The sequence below is a fragment of the Patagioenas fasciata genome, chromosome 23, assembly GCF_037038585.1.
Source record: "Patagioenas fasciata isolate bPatFas1 chromosome 23, bPatFas1.hap1, whole genome shotgun sequence".
Lineage (NCBI taxonomy): Eukaryota > Metazoa > Chordata > Aves > Columbiformes > Columbidae > Patagioenas > Patagioenas fasciata.
Genome location: NC_092542.1, coordinates 6508813 through 6529858, shown reverse-complemented (window position 1 = coordinate 6529858; position 21046 = coordinate 6508813). Strand labels below are relative to the sequence as shown.

Sequence of the window (21046 nt, the reverse complement as noted above, 5' to 3'; positions counted from 1 at the left end):
CACGGTGAGCGGCTTCTGAGCCGTGTAACCACGAGGGCCCAGAGAGGAGAGCTGGTAACGACCGGGCACGTCCTGCAAGTCACTGGGGCTTGGTTCTGTTCTAAAGACGACTTAAAAAGAAACCCACCACAATACAGCATTGATTTAATTTCTCAAATCTCTGTATTGCAATCAAAAACTTCAGTGCCTCAGCAAAGTGTGAAAGTGCACGTTAACTGGCTGACCTGTGTTTAGGATTCATCCCAAAAAGCGGTAACAGAGACGCAAGTGTTGCCGTGAACTGCAGTCTCCAGTGGGATGTTGGGGATATCGATGATCCTTCCTAGCGTACAAAAAGCTTCGGAATTCCGCATGTTCTGTACGCACAGCAAAAGGCACCGACAGAGCACGAGAGGCTGAGGAAATCCACAGTGCCCACAGCAGGTTCCCACTCACTCACTAAGCACAACTCACAAGAAATCCTGTCCCAAACACACCCCGACACCGAGGGCCACAATCCCCTTGGACAAGCCACATTTTCCCATCTTAATGGCAAGCGCATGAAATGTGGTTTAAAAACTGCTTGTAATGCAATTGTAGCAGCAAGATCAACTACTGACCGTGAAGAATTAAGTGAAATTTGTATGCCAAACCAAGAGGTAGGGACCTGCCCTATCTCACCTTCGCTCTCCGGGCGATCTCAAGTACAAACCACAAGCCTTCAAGCTTAAGACTCCTCTTCTTTTTCAGTCTGTTTTCAGGTTAAAATGGGCCCGTTCTCCTCGCCAAAGGAAACAGAGCTGTCAAACCTGTCTACACATCCTGCCCTGGTTTCCTGCCCAGCCCCGGCAGCACCGCGGGTTCCTCTTTCCGGCGGCACCGAAACCGCTGCCATTTCGGCGCAGGTACGGCCGAGCGCGGCGCGCAAGGAACCACCGCCTGCCCACCAAGAACCATTTTGCGATGCTCTTCTCTGCGCCATTAACTCACCCGCTGAAGCTTAACCAGCCCCTCACAGCCCCCAGATCCTGCTCCAGAGTCTGTTCCACAGTGCAAGAAGAAAAAAGCCATTTCTGAAAACTAAGAATAAACCTTTCCCCCCACCCCAAACAATATAATTCTACAGTAAACAGGTTCCTCACCGAATTCCTGTAGGGTCAAAGTGCTCAGGAGTCCAAAATGACAATATTCACAGGATTTCAGCCATGATCTCTGTTAACCACTTGTGCCCCTCCACACTGCTGCCATTTCATATCTTATAAAATCACACATTTCTAAACAAAGCATTTGGTTTCACTGTTTTTTCCTAGATTATTCACATCCATTTCAAGGCCCTTGCCCTCTGCCACCTCCTCCACCCCTACTATAAACTCACACTTTTGCTTTTCAAAGCAACAAATCTCCCAAATCAGGGGCAGCCGAGAGAGATAATCAGCTACTAGACCCAAGCAATCAGGTTTTCCCCACCAGAGACAGAACCAGCATTAAATGGAGTTTGTAATCCAAGCTTGCAATTATTAACAGGATCTCATGATTATGATTCTCTAAGACCCTATTAATAATTGCAGGCCTGGGTTCCAAACCTTGTGCAGCAAACATCCCGTCGCAAAAATCCCTGTGTACATCGCTCCAGTTCTCTACCAACATCACAAACCACACGAATCCAAGTGTCAACCGGAGAGTTAAAAGACCTTGGACCTCTCGGTACAGCGATATTGTCACAAACCTGCGATGCACAAGAACAGAAGCCGCTCTCCGGTTGAGCTGAACTCCAGAAAGACGAACTGGCCCAGAAGGCAAAACTGGTTTCAAGAGTGGTCTTCTCCTTAATCTTCCACCCAAAGCCCACCTTCCAGCCTGCTGGAAATGGTTTTATCATGGACATCCCACCCCAGCACTAAACACATCTGCTGTTTCTACACTAATCATGTGGTAAATGACATTTAAAGACTGTATTACGCTCTTGGTGCCCAAGGTCACCTGCCTGTCCTCTGCTGCAGGCACACGAGGCATGTACAAAAACACTTGTGCTCCCAAAGGTTCCAAGTTGAGCTTACAGCCTGGTATTTAATGGCTTAAACTCAGCTTTAAAAGGCTGTTAAGCTACAAAGCAGCACAGGAGCTGTGCTGCCTTAGAACAGGGCAAATCGTAAAGTCCAAGGCAAAATCTGCAAAAAGCAGAGGGGGGGATTCAAGAAACAATCTTGCACCACATCGGTTCAAGATCTCACAAATTATATCCTTTTTCGCATTAGGTGTTTTGTTTTGATTTTTAACTGTCACTACCAAGCCAGAGAACCCTTTAAACCCTGTCTCGGAATTTGTGCTCACAACAGAGAATTATCTCCAAAAAACAACACTGGAACTTAGTTTATATGGAAGGTGTCTGAGACAAAATTGGCTTTTATTATGGGCCTCTCTGTTCAAGACAGAGTACATGTGTGGGACCCTGGAGCAGCCCTAGGCCTGGCCTAGACTGAGCCTGAGGATCCCAACACCGCTGAGCTTCTGAAACCCCCATTTCTGGACAAGTTACGGTGAATGACCAAGGAAGAAGTCAGAGATCTCAAAATGAAACTGAGATCAACTGCTATTTTCTATACTTAAGGAAACTTGCTTTTTCTTATTGTGTAAGAATTGAAAGTTACTTTGCACATATTCACAAAGGCTCCTCACAACACACTGGTCAAGCAGAGACAGACACAAGACAGGAGGTGAAGACAGCTGGGTGGGGGAATTTTAAAAGCCTGAATCCAAACTACCAGCTTGTTTCCAGTTTCAAAAGTGTTGAAATCTCTGTTATCGCCCTGGTTAAGGTTCCACTGTCAAACCAGCATTGGGAAAACAGCCCCAGATTAAACACTGGGAAGCATGTGGGCTTACACTGAGTCCTTTCCATCTTACATTACTATTCTTTGCTGTCGTGCTCTCCAGGAAGCTGTTCTACTCTGCCTTAACACAACCCTGCTCAGTATTTTAACATCACGTTTTAAAACCTACTTTTATTAGCTTCGTTTCATACTGTTAATATTTAAAAATAGGATCTACACTCCTGTTCACGCACACCACCAAATCAGCCACACCAGCTGCGATATTTCTCTGCTCAGACCCATGGCCAAATACAATGACCAGGGGTAAAACCAACACTGGCAGAAGTTCCTCTATTTTCAGGCTCATTTTTGCATACAGGGAAGCACCCTGGGTGCACATGAGCTGCAACAGAACCTCCCTCACTCCAGTGTGCTCAGGGACCAGGGTGGCTGCGGGTGCTCCATGCACAGGCTGATGGGTGCACTGAGGTTTGGGCGGGACAGCTCAGGCCGGGAAGCAACTTATTGTCTGGGAGGAAGGGCTGACACAGCACAGGCTGCGCTGCCATGCAGACACCTGGCCAGGCTGGGCTGGGCGAGAAGAACCTGATGAAGTTCAACAAGGGCAAGTGCAGGGTCCTGCACCTGGGGAGGAACAACCCCCAGCACCAGCACAGGTTGGGGTGACCTGCTGGAAGCAGCTCTGCAGAGAAGGACCTGGGAGTTCTGGGGGACAACAGGGTGACCGTGAGTCACCAATGTGCCCGTGTGGCCATGAGGCCAATGGGACCTGGGCTGTGTGAGGAACAGCGTGAGCAGCAGGTCAGGGAGGTTGTTCCTCCCCCTCTGCTCTGCCCTGGGGAGGCCCCATCTGCACAGCTGGGGCCAGGCCTGGGCTCCCCAGTTTCAGAAGGACAAGGAATTACTGGAGAGAGTCCAGCGAGAGCTACAAAGATGCTGAGGGCTCTGGAGCATCTTAGTGATGAGGAGACACTGAGAGAGCTGGGGCTGTTGAGCTGGAGAAGAGAAGCTGAGAGGGATCTGATCAATGATCAATATCTCAGGGTGGGTGTCAGAGGATGGAGCAGACTCTGTTCAGTGGTGCCCAGCGCCAGGGTGAGGGGCAACGGGCACAGACTGAAACACAGGAGGCTCCATCTGAACAGGAGCAGAAACTTGTGTGCTGGGAGGTGCCAGAGCCTGGCCCAGGCTGCCCAGAGCGGGTGTGGAGTCTCCTTCTCTGAGCCATTCGAACCCCCTGGACCCACCTGTGTGATCTGCTCTGTGACCCTGCGCTGGCAGGGCTGGGCTGGGGATCTGCAGAGCTCCTGCAGCCCAGCCAGCCTGGGCTTCTGTGACTGAAGAGACAAAGCTTTGTTAAAAGAAAAAAACATTGCAAAAGTGACTTTTCCCAGCCACTGAGCTACCTCAGTGTTTCAATTAATACTAACGAACCTGCTGGAAAGCTTGCTAATGCCAGGACTGAAGCAGGAGAGGTTGTCCTGCGCCTCTCTAACCTGAGGAAGGGACCAGAGTGGCCGGAGCCACTTTCCTCGCCCGGCAGAGGACGAGCTGCCCGCGGCACCAGGAGCGCAACCGGGGCAGCAGCACCAAGTTGGGCAAGCGGCAGTTTCTCAGCAGTGGGTAAATGCAGAGGACACTCAAGAAGAAGTAACAGCACCATGTCTTCCAGTCCAGGACATGGAAGAGGGTCCTTCCAAGAGGAACTAAGCCTTTAGCTCAGCACCACTTCACAAGCACTAAACTTGAGCTAACTGCTCAAACACACCAAGGTGAACCACGACCTGAGCACACCAACAAAAACCCAAGCCCAGCACACACCCCCCACAACAACCCTTTTCCATCCAGCTGCTCACCAACCTCAGCCGCCCAACACAAATGGTCACAGCAGATCATGAAGTGCCAGATGCCGCTTTCCTCCCATCCAAAGTTGCAGGACCATCTTTATCATTTCCCCCCCACGCCCCCAAATAAACAAAACACTCATCATTGGCGAAAAACACAGCACAGCATCTTTCAATTTGCGACGAGCTGAGTAATTCAAAACAGCTCATTGCAAAGCAGGACAATTCTGGCAGCCTTAGGCTGAGCCTGGCACCGCGGTGACAGCGACCGTCCCGCCGCACCCCCACAACCAGTTTAAATTCTGCTCTCAGGCTGTGTTAGCTCAGTAAAAACCTTCACCCTGCCACAGTTTGATCTGCACTTAAAAAACGCACACCGATACCGCACAACCTGAGCACAGAAGCCTGGATAAAGCTGGGCTGGTATCTGCACACACAGAACGGTTCAAATGAAGCCCCCGTGTTATTGTTTTAGAGGCTTTGATTTGCTTTTTCACAAGGCAAGAGACCAGTGCACAGAACTCTCATGGTAGGAATTACGCCATAACATTCAGAAGCAATGGGGTGAATTAACAACACAAGAGCCTAAAATGGAACAATGTTTTTCAAAAGATGCTGCAAAACTAACTCTTTGTTTTCCCTTCATAAAACGGCGCTCGTTTGGAGGTCACTCCATCTCAAGAAAAGGACAGCTGCTTCACCCAGGAGAAAAGACGCCAAACAGTATTTTTAAGTTTTACAGCTCTTTAAAACAGAAGCCAATAACTGAAGCTCAAAAGGGAGACTACCAAGATTAATTACACAACACTGAAACTCTGCTTCTCGTACTCATTATTTTAAGTTCACTGCACACCCAGGGCTGGACAAACAAACCCAGTTCTCCCACCCAACAACGACCCAGCTGATCCACCACCAGAAGCTGGGAATACTTGTCCTAAGGCCACTTTTGTCACTTGTCTCAGGCACTTACCTGCACAGCATTGCCAGCAAACTCCTAGGGATGGATGGATGGACGAATGGACAGACACACTCAGGGAGGGTAACCACTTTGTGCCAGCTTAAACCCCAGGAGATACCCGGAGAAAGGGTCTGACCTGTCATTTCTAGGGGTAATTCTTGCCAATGGACACCCTCAGCAGTGCTGTGTAAGCTCTTTTACACCGTGCTTGAAGGAAGACACCTAATCAAATGATAGCTTGTAGAAATGTAAAGATTCTTTATTTAAAACTTCAGCATAAAGGCTCATTCAGTCAATTCACTTTCTGTCCATATTAAACACTAAAAATAGGGAGTTTTTCACCTGCATTTAGCACAATGGGGTGAGAGGAACCAAGGCAGTAGCCTGCAATACACCAAGTTCTATCTGGAGTACGAGAAACCAATTTTGCTTCCACTTAATTTGACAGCACCTTAATATTCTACAAAAATAAAAAAGGGATGAATCCTCAAGAACCAGGGTAACTACACCCTCTCACAACTCCTCCTCACAGGCTCTTATTCTAGAAGCTCAGACCATAGAAATTCATGTGATCAAGCCTAAGGACAGGGTGAAGCTCGGCCAACCACAGGCACAGCAAACAGAGGTCGAAAACGCACAGGCCCGCAGATGACTGTTCAAAGTTTTAGCGTAAAACAGATTCCACACACCCCAACTGCTCCGGCACATCTTCATTTATCGTACAAGTTCTCAGGAGCCAGAAGCGGCGCTGGAACCCAGCTACACCAATATATTAGATTAAATTTGAAGCTTGTAGGGTGACAGCTATCCAAGAGATTTTAATTAAGATGTCTGGCTGTCTATGCTCATAAGACTTGGAAATTTTTTAGAACTACAGCTGCATTTTAACCAGGAGGAACTTTTAGATCAGGATTAGCGGTCAACTGGGTGCTGCACATCGGTCTTTCATACGCTTTACAGGAAAGTGAGAAAAGCCCAGCTGCACACTCAGCAGGGACATCCCAAGGAGCTGCACACAGGCTCCATTGCTGTTTACTATTGTTCCTTTAGTGGAAGATCTACACTTTCCATTTTAGATGCTTCAGACACTCTAAAACTTCAACAACATTTCTATAAAACATCATAAACTTCCCAAAATGGGCCACCAGGTGCAGGCAAACAAACAGCTCCACAGCGGGTATGTAACCAACCCAGAGCATCAGTTGCAGGTCATGAATAACCAGGTTCAAAGTATGCAAATGTAATGATTAAAATTTCTGCCTAGAACACATTACCAAACTGCAAACATGTTTTATCTTGCATCACAATAGTTTTTATTCCTTGCCAAGACTTAAAAAATCCTTTTCCTTATTGCTACTGAAATGCACTGAACAGTTTAAGCATTTCTACAGCCAGCAATATACTGATTCAAGCCTTACATGCACCCATAAAACCCATTTCAAATATACATTTGCCCATACTGTCTTCCCCATAATCCCACACTAACAAGAGGGAACAGTTTACAAAGCAGAACAACGGATTCTCCCCGTACAGCCAGCCGAATACAAAGGCTTTCTATCTCAAGTTGGTTTTGCATAAGACCCTTTCGCTCACTGAAAGCAAGAAGCTTTAAGTGCTTCACTGAGTTATTCCAATTAGCAATATGAGGGGCTTGATCCGGGTTTTAAATACCCTTCCAAAAAGAAAAAAAGGACGTTTGGGGCACTGTGATTTAACGCTTTGGATACAGACAGCTAGCATGTCCTTCCCTAGGAGAGAAGCACAGATGAACACAAGACAAAGACAATCACAGATGGCCAGACTGAACTCCTTCTGACTACCCAGTTGTCATCTGACACGGCCTCCCCGGTACGGCCTCGTCTGCCCCGGGCTTTTGTCAAAACGGGGGAGTAAAGCCACTCGGGCTCCACCGGCCGCAGTGCCCGCACAGACACGGCAACAGCGATCCTGAGCGTTTTGCAATTCTTCATTAAGCACGGGTTTCACAACGCTGGTTGTTATGTTCGCATTTACCTGGTTATATGAGCGTCTCCCACTGTTGCCAGCAGCTGCAAGTTCTACCCGCTTAGAGGAAAAAGCCCTAGATCACCAAAACAAACGTTTAAAACACAGCAAGGTGACACGCTGCTGCACTATACACCTCTTGATGAGGTTTTAAAGGAGAAAAAGAATGTGTCAACACCAACCACCGAAGCAGCACTGGCCCCTGCCCCAGCCAAACCAGTGACAACACCGGCCCCGTGTAACGAGAGCAACGGGACGGGCTTCGAGCGACCTCGCACCTCAGGAGGCAAAAGCCAAGAAGGGCCTCCCAACTCCACCTGGTTCGGGGCCGGACTCTGTGCAGCACACCCGGCTCCATCCCGACCCGCCACCCCACGAACTGACCCGGGGGGTCCCCGTAGCCCCCGGAGCAGCAGAAACCGCGGGCTGGGCTGGGCCGCCTGGCGGGTTGCGAGGCCCCCGCTCCGCCACGGCCGGTGCCGCCGCCCCCCGCGCCGAGGGTCCGGCCGCGCCCCGCAACGGGAAGCGGGGGAGGGGAGGGAGGCTGCGCCCGGCACCGCCGCCCCCCGCCAGACCCGGCCCCACAAAGGCCGGGCGCCCCCCTAGCAGCCCCCGCGGCGGCTCCGCGCAGCCCGCGCCCCCCACCCCGGGAAGGGCCCCCCGCACCCCGCTGCCCGGGGAGGCCCCGCACACACACCGCGGGCCCCGGAAGGGCGGATCCCGCACGGCGGAGACACCGGCCAGCAGTGCGGGATCGGACAGCGGGGAGAGGAAGGGGTGTGGCGGCGGCGGGGGCCACCGGGGGTCACCCCGCTGCGGTCCCGGTGCCGGCCCCACCGCGGGGCCGCACTCACCTCAGAGCCTCCGCCGGGCGTTGGCAGCTGCGGGGTCTCCTCGGCTGAGGCGCAGGGGCACGCCGCCGCTGACGTCAGCACGCAGCGGCCGGCGGGCGGGGCGGGGAGGAGGGGCGCGGCCGGCAGGGGCGGGGCGGGGGCGGCCGGCAGGGGGCGCTGGTGCGGCTGGCACGTCCCGGCCCAGCGCGACAGCGCGCGGCGCCCCCTGCAGGACGGAGCGGGGCGGGGGAGCGGCGGGACCGGGGGGTCACGGCTGCCGGGGTCCCGCTCCGGGGAGCGCCCGAAACTCCGGGGGACCCTCCGTGGCAACCACGGACCGCCCTGCATGCACCCAGGAACTGCGGGACCCTGCACCCCCTGCGTGCACCCCGGGCTGCGGGACCGCCCACCCTGCACCCCTCTGCGTGCACCCAGGAACTGTGGGAGCCCCACCCTGCACCCCCTGCGTGCACCCAGGAACTGTGGGACCCCCACCCTGCACCCCTCTGTGTGCACCCAGGAACTGTGGGACCCCCACCTGCACCCCTCTGTGTGCACCCAGGAACTGTGGGACCCCATCCTGCACCCCTCTGTGTGCACCCAGGAACTGTGGGACCCCATCCTGCACCCCTCTGTGTGCACCCAGGAACTGTGGGATCCCCACCCTGCACCCCTCTGTGTGCACCCAGGAACTGTGGGACCCACATCCTGCACCCCTCTGTGTGCACCCAGGAACTGTGGGATCCCCACCCTGCACCCCTCTGTGTGCACCCAGGAACTGTGGGACCCACATCCTGCACCCCTCTGTGTGCACCCAGGAACTGTGGGACCCACATCCTGCATTGTGCTGCATGCACCCTGGAAACTGCAGGATCCCCCACCCTGCACCCCCTGCATGCACCCAGGGGCTTTGGGACCCCACACCTGAACCCCTCTGCATACACCCAGGAACTGTGGGACCCCCCACCTTGTACCTGCACCCTGTGCAAGCACCCCAGAAACTGCGGGATGTCACATCCTGCACTGCCCTGCAAGCACCCCAGGAGCTACAGGATCCCCCCACTCTACTCCGCACCCCATTGAATGCACCCCAGGCTGTAGGACCCCTTACCCTGTTCCCCCCTGCATGCACCCTGGGGCTGCAGGAGCACACAAGAGGCATAAAGCCTTCCCTATACCCCACACACTGTCTGTGCATCTCTGTGTCACCATTTCCAGACTCCCTTCATTTATTCTTTCATTTATTTTTTCCCTGAAACTGAAATAAAAAGGGCCCAAGAGCCACCGCTGCTGTTGGGAGGTGACCCCGTGGTGCTGCGGGCGCTCATGGGGCGCTATAACCAAATCCCCTTAATCGCCACAAATACAGTAAGATCACCCCATCAGGAACAAGAGCACAGGAAGAAAATCCATCCATTTCAAAAGCAGGAGCCAAAATCTGGCCTGAAACAGAGAACTTGTTTAAAGTCATTCAGTTGTTAGAAGCCAGGAAGAGCTGTGGGTCTGCGAGCTGGCAAACGTCGTCTGGGGAGCATCCAGGGGATGTTACGAGCACTTTTTAAATGAGCTGGTTTTATCTGCACATCGACAGATGGAGCAAAACTGGGGCCGGTATAATTCAATATATTCATCAGTGATTTGGATGAGGGAATAGAGTGACTGTCAGCCAGCTGGCTGGTGACACCAAGCTGGGAGGAGTGGCTGACACTGGAAGCTGTGCTGCCATCAGAGACCTGGACAGGCTGGACTGTGCAGAGAAGAACCTGATGATGGTTAACAAGGGCAAGTATAGAGTCTTGAATCTGGGCAGGAACAACCCCAGGTTCCAGTGTAAGTTGGGGAATGAGCTATTAGAGAGCAGTGTAGGGGAAAGGGACCTGGGGGTCCTGGGGACAGCAGGGTGAGCATGAGCCAGCACTGGGCCCTTGTGGCCAGGAAGCCAATGGTACCTGGGGTGGGTTAGAAGGGGGTGGTCAGTAGGTCAGAGAGGTTCTCCTGCCCCTCTGCTCTGCCCTGGGGAGACCACACCTGGAATATTGTGTCCAGTTGTGGCCCCTCAGTTCCAGAAGGACAGGGAACTGCTGGAGAGAGTCCAGCGCAGCCACCAAGATGCTGAAGGGAGTGGAGCATCTCCCGTGTGAGGAAAGGCTGAGGGAACTGGGGCTCTGGAGCTGGAGAACAAGAGACTGAGGGGGGACTCATTCCTGGGGATCAATATGGAAAGGGGCAGTGTCAGGAGGATGGAGCCAGGCTCCTCTGGGTGACAACCAGTGACAGGACAAGGGGAAATGGGTACAAACTTGAACACAAAAGGGTCCACATCAATTTGAGACGAAACTTCTTCCCAGTGAGGGTGGCAGAGCCTGGCCCAGGCTGCCCAGGGAGGTTGTGGAGTCTCCTTCTCTGCAGACATTCAAACCCGCCTGGACCCCTTCCTGTGGAACCTCAGCTGGGTGTTCCTGCTCCATGGGGGGATTGCACTGGATGAGCTTTCCAGGGCCCTTCAACCCCTGACATTCTGGGATTCTGTGGTGAGGGACAAAGGATCCTCTGGTAAAACAAGGTGCTACCAGCATCCCAAACCTTCTGGCACAGCCAGCCCAGGCTGGACGGGGCTCTGAGCAACCTGAGCTGGTGAAGATGTCCTTGCTCATGGCAGGGGTGGCACTTGGGAGCTGGGAAGGTCCCTTCAACACAAACCATTTGCTGATTTTATGAAGCCCCCAGAGCAACTTGGGGGGCAAGGAAAGACACAACCAGGGGCTGTGGTTGCACCAGAAGAAACATGGAGGGGTCTGGGCTGTCCCAGAGGCGCTTCATTGTGACCAAGGTGCCCCAAAGGTACAAAAAGGTCCCAGGGCACCCCAAAAGCCTCAGAGAGGGTTCCAGGAGCCCCCAAGAAGCACACAAAGGGGCTCAGGATGTCCCAGAAAGGGGCAGGGGGGGCACTGGGAAAAGCGACACCCCAAAAAAGCACCAACAAGGGTGTCAGAGCACCCCAAAATGTGCACAAGTGCTGTGGGGGCCCTGACAGACACACAGATCTGCAGGTGCACCAAAGGGCACCTGAGGGCTTTCAGGGACACTGACAGGCACATTGAGAGGGGCCCTGCACCCCAGAGGCACAGCAGAAAGCAAACCAAGGGCTGGGGACATCCCAAAACGGCCCCGGGTCTGGGGGTGCCATACTGGGGACACTGGGGCTCACGGGGCGCAGAGGGGGCACAGTGAGCACTGCAGGGGACCCAAAGCGCAGGACAGAGCCTGGGGGGCACAACCAGGGCAGGGGGTGTCCAGCCCCGGCCGTGCTGCTGCCAGCAGTCACCTTGGCCAGAGCTGGTCCTGCCCGGCCCCTGTCCCCTCTGCCCACAGCCTGACGTCCCCATGCTGGTGCAGCCCCAGGCCCTGTCCCAGGCGGGGGTCCCCGGGGGCTCTGCCTGGGCTGGACACGGCCGGGGCACCAAGGGCTGTGACGCTCGCTCGCTTTCCAAACCCAGCGGCTTCCTGGGCTGAACCAGCCAGAGCAGGATCCCAGCTCTGAGCTGATCCGCACCTCGGGTTGGGTCTCGCAGGGATTTTACAGCGCAGGAAAAGCCGCTGCCACGGGGCATTTGACGGGGCTCTGGGAGCAGCTGTGGGGTCTGTGCAGCTCACAGCACCGGGTGCTGCGGCATTTGCTGGGGGTCCAACAAGAGCCGTGACCAGCGGCTGTGAGCGACACCTGGAGCCCACATCCCCCTGTCTGGCCCGTGTGCGCAGGGAGGTGCTGAGCACGGGGACCCCCCCAGCCGGCCCCTGCCGCCCAGCGCCTGTGACGTCACTGAGCCACCCATGACGTCAGCAAACGTGGTCACTATAGTGGGGGTGCTGACGGGCCCCTCACACACAGCGCTGGTGGAGCTGGTGCTGGTGCTACTGGTGTTGCTGGTGCTGCTGGTGCTACTGGTGCTGCTGGTGCTACTGGTGGAGCTGGTGCTACTGGTACTACTGGTAGAGCTGGTGCTACTGGTGCTGTTGAAGCTGCTGGTGGAGCTTGTGCTGCTGGTGCTACTGGTGGAGCTGGTGCTACTAGTGTTGCTGGTGCTACTGGTACTACTGGTACAGCTGGTGTCACTGGTGCTGCTGGTGCTGCTGGTGCTACTGGTGGAGCTCGTGCTGCTGGTGAAGCTGGTGCTGGTTGTACTGGTGAAGCTGGTGGAGCTGGTGCTGCTGCTGCAGGTCCTTCCAGTGGTGCTGCTACAGCTGCTGCTGGTGCCGGTGGTTGCTGGTGGATCTGGTGCTGCTGGTGCCGGCGGTTGCTGGTGGATCTGGTGCAGCTGGTGCTGCTGCAGTTGGTGCTGGTGGAGCAGCGTCCCAGCGCCATGGAAAGGCTCTTGCGGTTCCTGCGGCGCAGGACGGCGCGGGGGGCGCGCCCGACCCCCGGGAGCAGCCGTGGCCGGGAGTCCCAGCCGCGGGTTCGGGACGAGCTGTGGCTGCCAGGAGCCGCCAACCAGAGCAACAGCGCTGGGCCGCAGGTGAGTAAAACCAGAGGTGGTGGTGGGCAGCCCTGGTTCTCGGGCTGCATTGCACGCTGATGCAAATCAGACTTTTCCATGAGCAACGTCGAATCCAGAGCTCTAGAAATCTCTTTTAGAACCTGACGTCAGGTTGGCGACTGTTCCTCTTCTGCGAGTACGAAACGCTGCCGCTCTCTCCTCTTTTGAGCTGGTTTCCTGAGCTCCGTCCCTTTGTGTCCTTTGCCTTTGAACAGGCACAAGATGCCAGAGCCCCAAAACCGACGGCGGGCTCGGCTTCATCCTCTTTCTGCCGGGCCCATGGGAGGTCTCACGTGTCAGAAAGTCCTCAAGTGAAGCAGTTTATCAGAGACCTGGAGCAACAGCTCATCACGGAAATGAACCCGGCTGAGGCGCTGGAAGCCAACAGGCGCTTGGAAGAGGATTTAAACAGAGCCGAAAGAAAAGCTGCTCGCCTGGAAATGGAAGTGGCCCTGCTGAAAAAAGACGTTGGGACAAAGACAATGGCACTGAAAACAACAACAGAAGAATTACAGCAGGCCCGGCAGCAGATCGAGCAGTCCCAGGCTCTGTATATGCAGGCGGATCAGGAGAGGAAAGATGCCATCCAGAGGGCAGAGGAGCTGCAGGAACAAGTGGCCCAGCTGCAGGGTGAAAACCTTTGGCTCCGCCAGCAGCTGGGGGACGCGCAGAACAAGGCCGCCCCGGAACCCGTGGTGAGCGACGCCTTCCCGTGCCCGGCCCACAGAGCAGAGCAGGAGGGGAGGGGAGCGCTGGCCCAGAACCACCCAGAGGAGAGCGGCTCCCGAGGCTCTCGGGCGCTTCCAACCACCAGCGGGGAGAAGCTCCGCGCCTGGGACTCCGTCACTGGGCTTGGGTCTTTGTCCTGGTTCTGCTGGAATTGCGGAAGGTTCTGGCGAGCCTTGGCACGCGCTCATAGACACACACGTGAGCAGAAATGCTCGGGCTTGCCTCGGTGTTCGTTTGTGTAGCGCAAGAACAGCATAAAGGTTGATACGCAGAGTTGGCCTTGGGGACCCTCACCTCCCATCTCTGGAGAAAGGGCTGCAGCCCAACCACAGCACTTGCATTGGCATCCCATTCGATTTCGGCGTGATTTTAAGAACTGAGCAAAAGCCCCAAAGGCACAGCCTCAGCATCTGCTGAGCAGAACGTGCTGGAAACAGATCTGCACAACGAGATGGCATTGCCTTAGTTGTCTTCCCTGGCCAAGGATGGCTGGAGATCATCAGCTGAGCAGGGGTTGGAGTAGACGAGATTTCTCCACTCTGCAACAACCTTAGAAAACAGATTTTGGTAGATTAACCTGTAACTGAAAGTAAAAATGCCTTCTCATCTTTTTCTTCCTACTCCTTTGACTTTGTTTCCCCAGAGAGAAATGGGACGGGCAGAAGAGCCGGCGCTGGCAGCTGGGACACAGCAGCACGATGGGCTGAAGCAAGAGAACCCCCACGTGCCAGAGGACTCGGACAAGGTCAAGGCCAAGGTACAGAGCCTGTGAAGGTGTTCATAGATCTGAGCTGTTCTGCTCCTCCAGTGACCAGAAGAGAAGAAAATCTTCTGGGAACAGGCCCAGCAGAGATTTGTCTGAGGGCGTTCTGAGCTTCAACATCATTAACAATTGTTTTCCGGCTGTTGTCACGGCTGAGACCTCCATCCAAACATCTGATGGGGTTCCACAGAGATTTTAGACCCCTCTGCCTGAGACAGATGTTGTTTTCCCCACATCCAGGTGTGTGAACTCTCTGCACCGCTGGAGCTGCAGTCCCAACTGTCTCTGCAGCTCAAAGCCACAATCCAGGGGCTGCAAGAGCTGGTGGCTCTTCTGCCACATGGCTTGGCCACTCCTGGGGGGGCTCACAGCCCAACAGCGCCTTGTGGACAACGCTGTGAGCAGCCAAGGGAGGAGCAGCTGGAGCCGAGGAGGAGAGACCTGGATCCCAGCGTGCAGAGATCACAGAGCCTGTGGGACCTGAGCCGCTCCGCACAGCCCGGCCTTTCTGCCAAGGCCGGCGCGACGCCGGCAGAAGCCGCTGCCCAGAGCCCGCAGGAGCCGCGGCGCAGACTCTTCCGGCACAAGGCAAAGACTCTGGGCCAGCGCCGGGGATGGAGCGGGAGCCCGTGAGGCTCAGGTGAGCAGCTCCAGACGTGGTTCTGCAGCGCTCTGGCGGGGCAGGGGCTGCCCTTGGCTTTTGCTGGGGTGCAGAGAGCGCCAGTCTTGTCTGTGCAACCCCTGGGCAGCTGCAGCCAGGACACAGACCTTACCAGCTCGTCCTGCAGAGCACAGAGCAGGCGCTGTTGCTGGGAACCCGACGGACATGGGCTCTTGCTTCTTCTCTCCCAGGCATCGCTGCACACGGAGCTGGATCTGCTGGGGACACTCCCCGGGGTATCTCCTGCTCCTCTCCTGAATGCAGATGAAGTCCAGCACCCCCCGGCCAGGGCAACACCGTCCGACCTCAATGATTTGGAAGAGGAATTGCTAGAATTGTTAGAAAGCGGTCATTAAACTTGTGAAGGTTCCTTTTCTGTGCCCGCCTGCTGTGCTTTCCCATGGCTGCCCCCTCCTGGGCCCCACAGCGCTGGGCTGAGCCGGGGGCAGCGCCTGGGGACAGCAAAGCCCCTGGAGCCCCCGCTGCCCTGCTCCCCCTGCCCAGGATCGCCAGAGAGGTGGTGGCTGAACCATCCCTGGAGACATCCCAGGCCAGGTTGGAGGGGCTGTGAGCAACCTGAGCTGGTGAAGATGTCCCAGCTCATGGCAGGGATGGCACTGGGGGAGCTGGGGCGGGCCTTTCAACACAAACCATCTGTGATTCTACGATAAAAAGATTATTTTGAGAGTGTTTGCATGACCCAAACAAGGCCTGACACAAAAACTGAGCTTCAAATCTCATCAGGTGTCACCCAGAGCTGGGGGCAGCAGCGTCTTCCTCAGCAGTGGTAAGGAGAGATGGGCCAACACCTGGGAAGGTCACTTGGACCTGAGTGACCAACTGGAGCAAGCAAAGCCCAGGAAGGCGAGTGCCCAGCGCAGCCACAGCCACACCCGAGGACACCGCTCTGTCATCACCACCAGCCAGGAGTCAGGAGAGCCCAACCGCAAGGGCTCCACCAAGAAGTGCCACCTTCGCCCCTGGGCCTAGGCCCCAGAGTCACAATTCTCCTTCCACACGCGGTCCCCAACCCTCACACGTCACCAGCGGAGGAGGAGGCTGTGGCCAGTGTTGCACGTGCAACACCTTGAGTGGCACGTAAGGTCACGCTTGTCATCTCGGGGAGGTGACCGAGGCATGGGAGGATCTGAGCATCCGATCCAACCTGGACATCTCCATCTCCTTGCCACCTCGGCTCCTGGCAGAGGAGCGGGTGAGCTCCTGGGGGAGCCCTGCACGGCTGGGCAGCGGGAGGACATCTCAGCAGCTCTGATCCTTCCCTCAGCACAGCTCTTGGTGGAAAAGAGTCCTAGCAGTCGCATGTGCCACTGAGTCCACCTGGTAAAGCCAAAGGGATGTTTACTGTGCAGCAGGACACCAAACTTGTCTCAGAGCTACAGCTGAGATCTAGATTGATTGGTTTGATTTTCTCCTCTGCTCTGGCACCACCTGTTCCTGTCTCACCCTGGCAGCTCATCCCCTCAAATCCAAGGGGAAGAGGCGAGGACTATGGAGCCTCCTGAAGAGTTCCCGGAGCCCACACGGCACTTTGGAGGATGCTCTTCCCTGACAAGACAGCTCCTGGTCACCCCGTGGGGTTCGCATCAGCTGGAACAGAGACCAACAGACTCCGGTCACAACAGACCCTTCTGCGCGGGGTCTCCACCACTCTCCCCAGGCCACAGGCTTTCCCAAATACACGCATTTTAACCACGGCCAAAATCCAGCCCTGAAATCATCACCGTCACAGTGACGTACACCAGAGCCAGACAGGTAGGACACGTTTTATGGCATTATCACATCTCCCCAAGCACTTTCGCTTTTGCCCCAAGCCCTCTGGGAATCGACTCCACCTGACATCATTTGCCTCTTGCTGCAGCTTTGGCACAAGTCAGAGAAAATAATTACTTAACTACTAGAAAATCCAGTAAGACCGAATGCAGAATTAGTCTCGCTAAAGCACGGAGCAAGTAACGGCGGCATCAGCATTTCTGTTTATTGGTCCCTCTCCTTGCCTGGCCCAGCAGCGCGCAGGCTCCGCGTGTCCTCACGCAGGGACTCAGCTCAGCGGGTCCCACGTTGTCACTTGGTGAGGCCCTGGAAATTGGGCTCTGTGCACGGGGACAGCACTGCCTGACGGCTCAGCAGCCTGTCCAGGAGATTAAATTCAGCATCTCGTCTCTCAACGTCCTCCAATGGTATCCAAGACATGTCGTGCTGGAGTTTATAGGCACCGAGAAATTCATGGGGACTGGTCCCCCATTCCTGGAGGAGAAACGAGAGATTCGCATCACAGGTCAGCCCAACCTCTGCCCGTGCTGGACAGTCCTACCAAGAATCACAGGACCATTTTGGTTGCCAAAGCCCCTCAAGATCATCGAATCCAACCATAACCCACCCCTGTCCCTGCCCCATGTCCTGAGAACCTCATGTCCGTCTGTCCAGCCCTCCAGGGATGGTGACTCCAGCACTGCCCTGGGCAGCCTGTTCCAATGCCCCACAGCCCTTTGGGGAAGAAATTGTTCCCAGATCCAACCTCAACCTCCCCTGGCGCAACTTGAGGCCGTTTCCTCTGCTCCTGGCACTTGCTCCTTGGAAGAAGAAAGCAGCCCCCACCTCGCTCCAACCTCCTTCACCCAGATCAAGTCGCTCAGAGCTCTGTCCAGCCTGACCTCGAACATTCAGCTTCAGAGCTAATGGATGGGACGTTTGGCAGCGCAGAGGGAGCCCAGAGCTCTCCCAGTCCCAGGTGATGCCTTTGAAACAGTCCTAGCTACATGACCATCCCATTTTCTAACCTAAAAATAGGCTCAGCTTTTAGACCTGAGCCTAAGACCAAGTCAAGCTGCAGTGTTGCTAATGCAGGGGGAGTACAGGATCTCCCCAACTGGCACAGAGCTCCTCGACCTGCCTGGTGCTTTGCTCTGAACCTTCACCCTGTACATACAGAAAGGGGTGGCCAGGGAGGAGGACAACTCCAAGACCACCCCCACCAAGCTGCAGATAAGCTTACTACCTGGACAGTGATCAAGTAGCGATTGGACAACACCCTCAGACACACGGTGTGAATTTTGGGGTTGTCCTGTGCAGGGACAGGAGTTGGACTTGATGATCCTTGTGGGTCCCTTCAAACCCAGGACACTGTGTGACGCTGTGACTGAAGCCCCTGAGCAGACGGTTCTGCCCGACAGCCAGAGGGGACAGGGACAGCCAGAGTGGACAGGGACAGCCCAGGGCACATTTGCAGCTGCAGAGAAGGAGCCACAGGGACCGAACAGTAGAATCCAGGTCCAGCCACCAAACGTCTTCTCACCCACCATCCACCAAACCCAAGAGAACATCACAGTGCGGCTCTCACACCAGCAGAGGAACTCAGACCAGGCACAACCACCAGTTAAGCAGGGGACAACGAGTGCGCCCATCAAGTTGGTGCTTTTGTCTGAGGTCCCAAAGTGCCCAAGCACCAGAAGCGTGGGGTTCTTTCCCCTCCCAGCTTCCTCAGGGGCTGTTACCACCCACCTTAGGAGACAGGATGGAGAAGTATCGCTGGCCGCTCTCCCGCCTGTACATGTAGTAAACGTTTCCCGGCTTCTTTACCAGGTTGCAGGCCACATGGTGCAGATCTGCATCTCTCTTAGCTTCATCCAAGACCTGAGAATCAAATTTAAATTGCCACACTTCAAATAAAATGACAGTGCACTATTGCCTCTCAGCCAAAGTCCCAGATACATCGCTTGGCATGAGGCTTTGTCTGCCTTGGTGCACATATGGCTCCACGTGGCACATCTTTAATGCCCCAGAAAGGAGACGTCCAAAGAGAGAAAGTTTGCTCCATGTTTCCCCTATCAGCTGGAGCTCAGAGCTCCTGCACCCCTCACAGAGGTGGAGATACCACCAAAGACTTCTCCACCACAGCGCCAAGTTCACCATGAGCCCATCATGAGCTGGATTCGTCCCTCGTCTCTGCACAGACCCAGGGGGTTCCCTGTTGCAATCCCTGGGAAAAGGGGCAGCAAACAAAGGGGAATTCACCCCCCCGCTCCGCCAGCTGACGGCTCCGCAGCTCCAGCTCCACCAGTTAACGATGACGTGAGGCAGTGGCGTTGGTGGCAGCGCGCCCGGCGCGGTGACTGGCAGATCTCTTCCCACTCAGGCTCCCAGATTTCATCCCCAAGGCTGACGCCTGAATTGAGGAGGACAACCGAGCCCCGCTGGGCTGGCTGCTGGGGCCACTCGCTCCAGTAAACCAGCTGCGACAAACTGGAAAGCCAAGCCCTTCATCAGGTAACAGCTCATCCTCTCCCCAGGGCTCAGATCCAGCCAAGGCCGCATCATCACCCTGCGGTGACAGGAGGTGTCTGTCCCAAAACCAGAGCTGTCTCTTTGTCCTTCCTGACGCCCCAGCTGCTCCTGCCTGGTCGTCCTCACTCCTCCGCCTCACCAGAGTCCTCCCTGATGCGCAGAGGACTTGGGGAAAGCATCAAAACCCACCCTGCCCCATCCGCAGCTGATACCAGACAACAAACCCTTCTTATTTTCCCACTGAATCTTCTTTGCTTGGCTCCCGCGCACAATTCACATTCAGGCCACGGCTCCTCCCAAACATCTGGACAGCTGAGCCAGACCCTGATCTCCCTCCTGCCCAGAGCGCAGACGCGTCCTCACCTCCCGCGCCTGCTCCTGCAGGTACCGGATCTGCTCAGCAATCACCGTCAGTTTATTGCAGGCGTTTGCTCGGATGAAGTCGTCCGCCTGTGGGGAAGAACGAGGTTTGGTCAGGACGGGGAAGTCGGATCTCGCCTCACCTGTGTGCACTGGAGCAGCCGTGGACTCGCTGGGGAGTTACTGGGGCTGCAGGGGGTGCAGGAGCTGCCCCACGCGTGGTTGGGGGGCAGCTGTGGCACCCCCGGGCAGGGGTGGCAGCCACAGAGAAGGGACTGTGCCCTGGACATGCCAGGCGGCAGCGGAACATACTGGGAGGCACCGGGGAAGGCTGAGGGTGGTGGGATGCACTGGGAGGAGGCAGCAGGACTTACAGGGAAGCATTTGTGTGGATGTAGAAGCTCTGGGGGACACGATGGGCCAGGACATAGTACTGGAAGCAGCAGAATGTACTAGGAGGCTCTGGCAGGGTAGCAGAACATGCTGGGAGGCACGGGGATGGACTGGGAGGGGCAGCAGGACCCATCAGGAGGAACTGGGGTGGACTGAGAGGCACTGGGATGGAGGAGCCACTGACGGGGGCACAGGACATGTCAGGAGGTGCTGGGGGAGTGGGCAGTAGGATGAACCTGGGTACACTGGGGATGTTCTGCGGGGCAGTGGAATGTACTGGGAAGCAGTGGGGCATACAGGGGTGGACTGAGAGCTATGGGGGGTGTTGTGGGAGCCACTGGGGGCAGCAGGACACGGGGACACCGAGGGGCGACGGGAGGTACCGGAGGCACAAACAGCGCGGCCCACGGGGGAGCAGGGGAAGGAATTGGGGGCACTGGGTTATACTGGGGAGGGGACAGCGGGGTACGGTGGGAGGCACCGCGGACCACAGCGAGAAGCCGCCGGGGACACCGGAGAGCTGGTGCCGGGGACACCATGGCCGCCGCCAGCTGAGGAGGCCCCGGAGAGGCCGGGGAGCAGCGGGACCCCGGCCCGGCCCTCACCTGCTGCAGCTGCCGGGCCAGAGCCACCAGGTCTGCGGGGTCCCCGGGGCGGCCGGCGCGGCCCGTCCCGCCCTCCACCAGCGCCAGCCCCGCGCTCCTGGGCTCCGCACCGGGCTCCGCACCACCCTCCGCCGCCATCACCGGCCCGCCACGCCCCGCCCCTTCCTCCCGGCGGGGCGGTGCTTCCGTTGAAGGGCGGGGCCACCGGCGTGGAGGCTGAGGACGCTGATTGGTCGGCGAGAGGGGCGG

At 56.1% G+C, this 21046-nt stretch overlaps 2 protein-coding genes across 5 annotated transcripts in view; both read right to left on the bottom strand.

Moving 5' to 3' along the window:
• Positions 1-8556, bottom strand: part of CDC42 (cell division cycle 42) — a 29375-nt gene extending 20819 nt beyond the window's left edge. For 2 of the 4 annotated variants that reach the window (XM_065854910.2, XM_065854913.2), the window contains exon 1: positions 8471-8556. The gene's annotated coding sequence lies outside the window, so the exon portion shown is untranslated. Of the gene's footprint in view, positions 1-7625; positions 7678-8313; positions 8431-8470 lie in introns of those variants that run through there. The other 2 variants (XM_065854912.2, XM_065854911.2) reach the window with 2 other exon arrangements.
• An 8350-nt stretch (positions 8557-16906) lies between these two features.
• Positions 16907-20962, bottom strand: C23H1orf50 (chromosome 23 C1orf50 homolog). Its single transcript, XM_065855199.2, has 4 exons — positions 20798-20962; positions 19803-19889; positions 18657-18788; positions 16907-17402 (listed from the first exon to the last, which is right to left on the bottom strand). Exons 1-4 carry the CDS (start codon positions 20933-20935, stop codon positions 17220-17222), a joined length of 540 nt encoding a protein of 179 aa, XP_065711271.2. The 5' UTR covers positions 20936-20962; the 3' UTR covers positions 16907-17219.
• Positions 20963-21046: the final 84 nt, after the last annotated feature.

What these genes read in the sequence shown, in the direction of transcription:
- C23H1orf50 (XM_065855199.2), bottom strand. Translation starts at nt 20,935, where the DNA reads ATGGCGGCGGAGGGTGGTGCGGAGCCCGGTGCGGAGCCCAGGAGCGCG. An exon ending in TGCAGGAGCAGGCGCGGGAG is followed by an intron (nt 18,789 to 19,802) that starts GTGAGGACGCGT and finishes TTTGATTCTCAG; the next exon opens with GTCTTGGATGAAGCTAAGAG. An exon ending in TCTCCATCCTGTCTCCTAAG is followed by an intron (nt 17,403 to 18,656) that starts GTGGGTGGTAAC and finishes TTTCTCCTCCAG; the next exon opens with GAATGGGGGACCAGTCCCCA.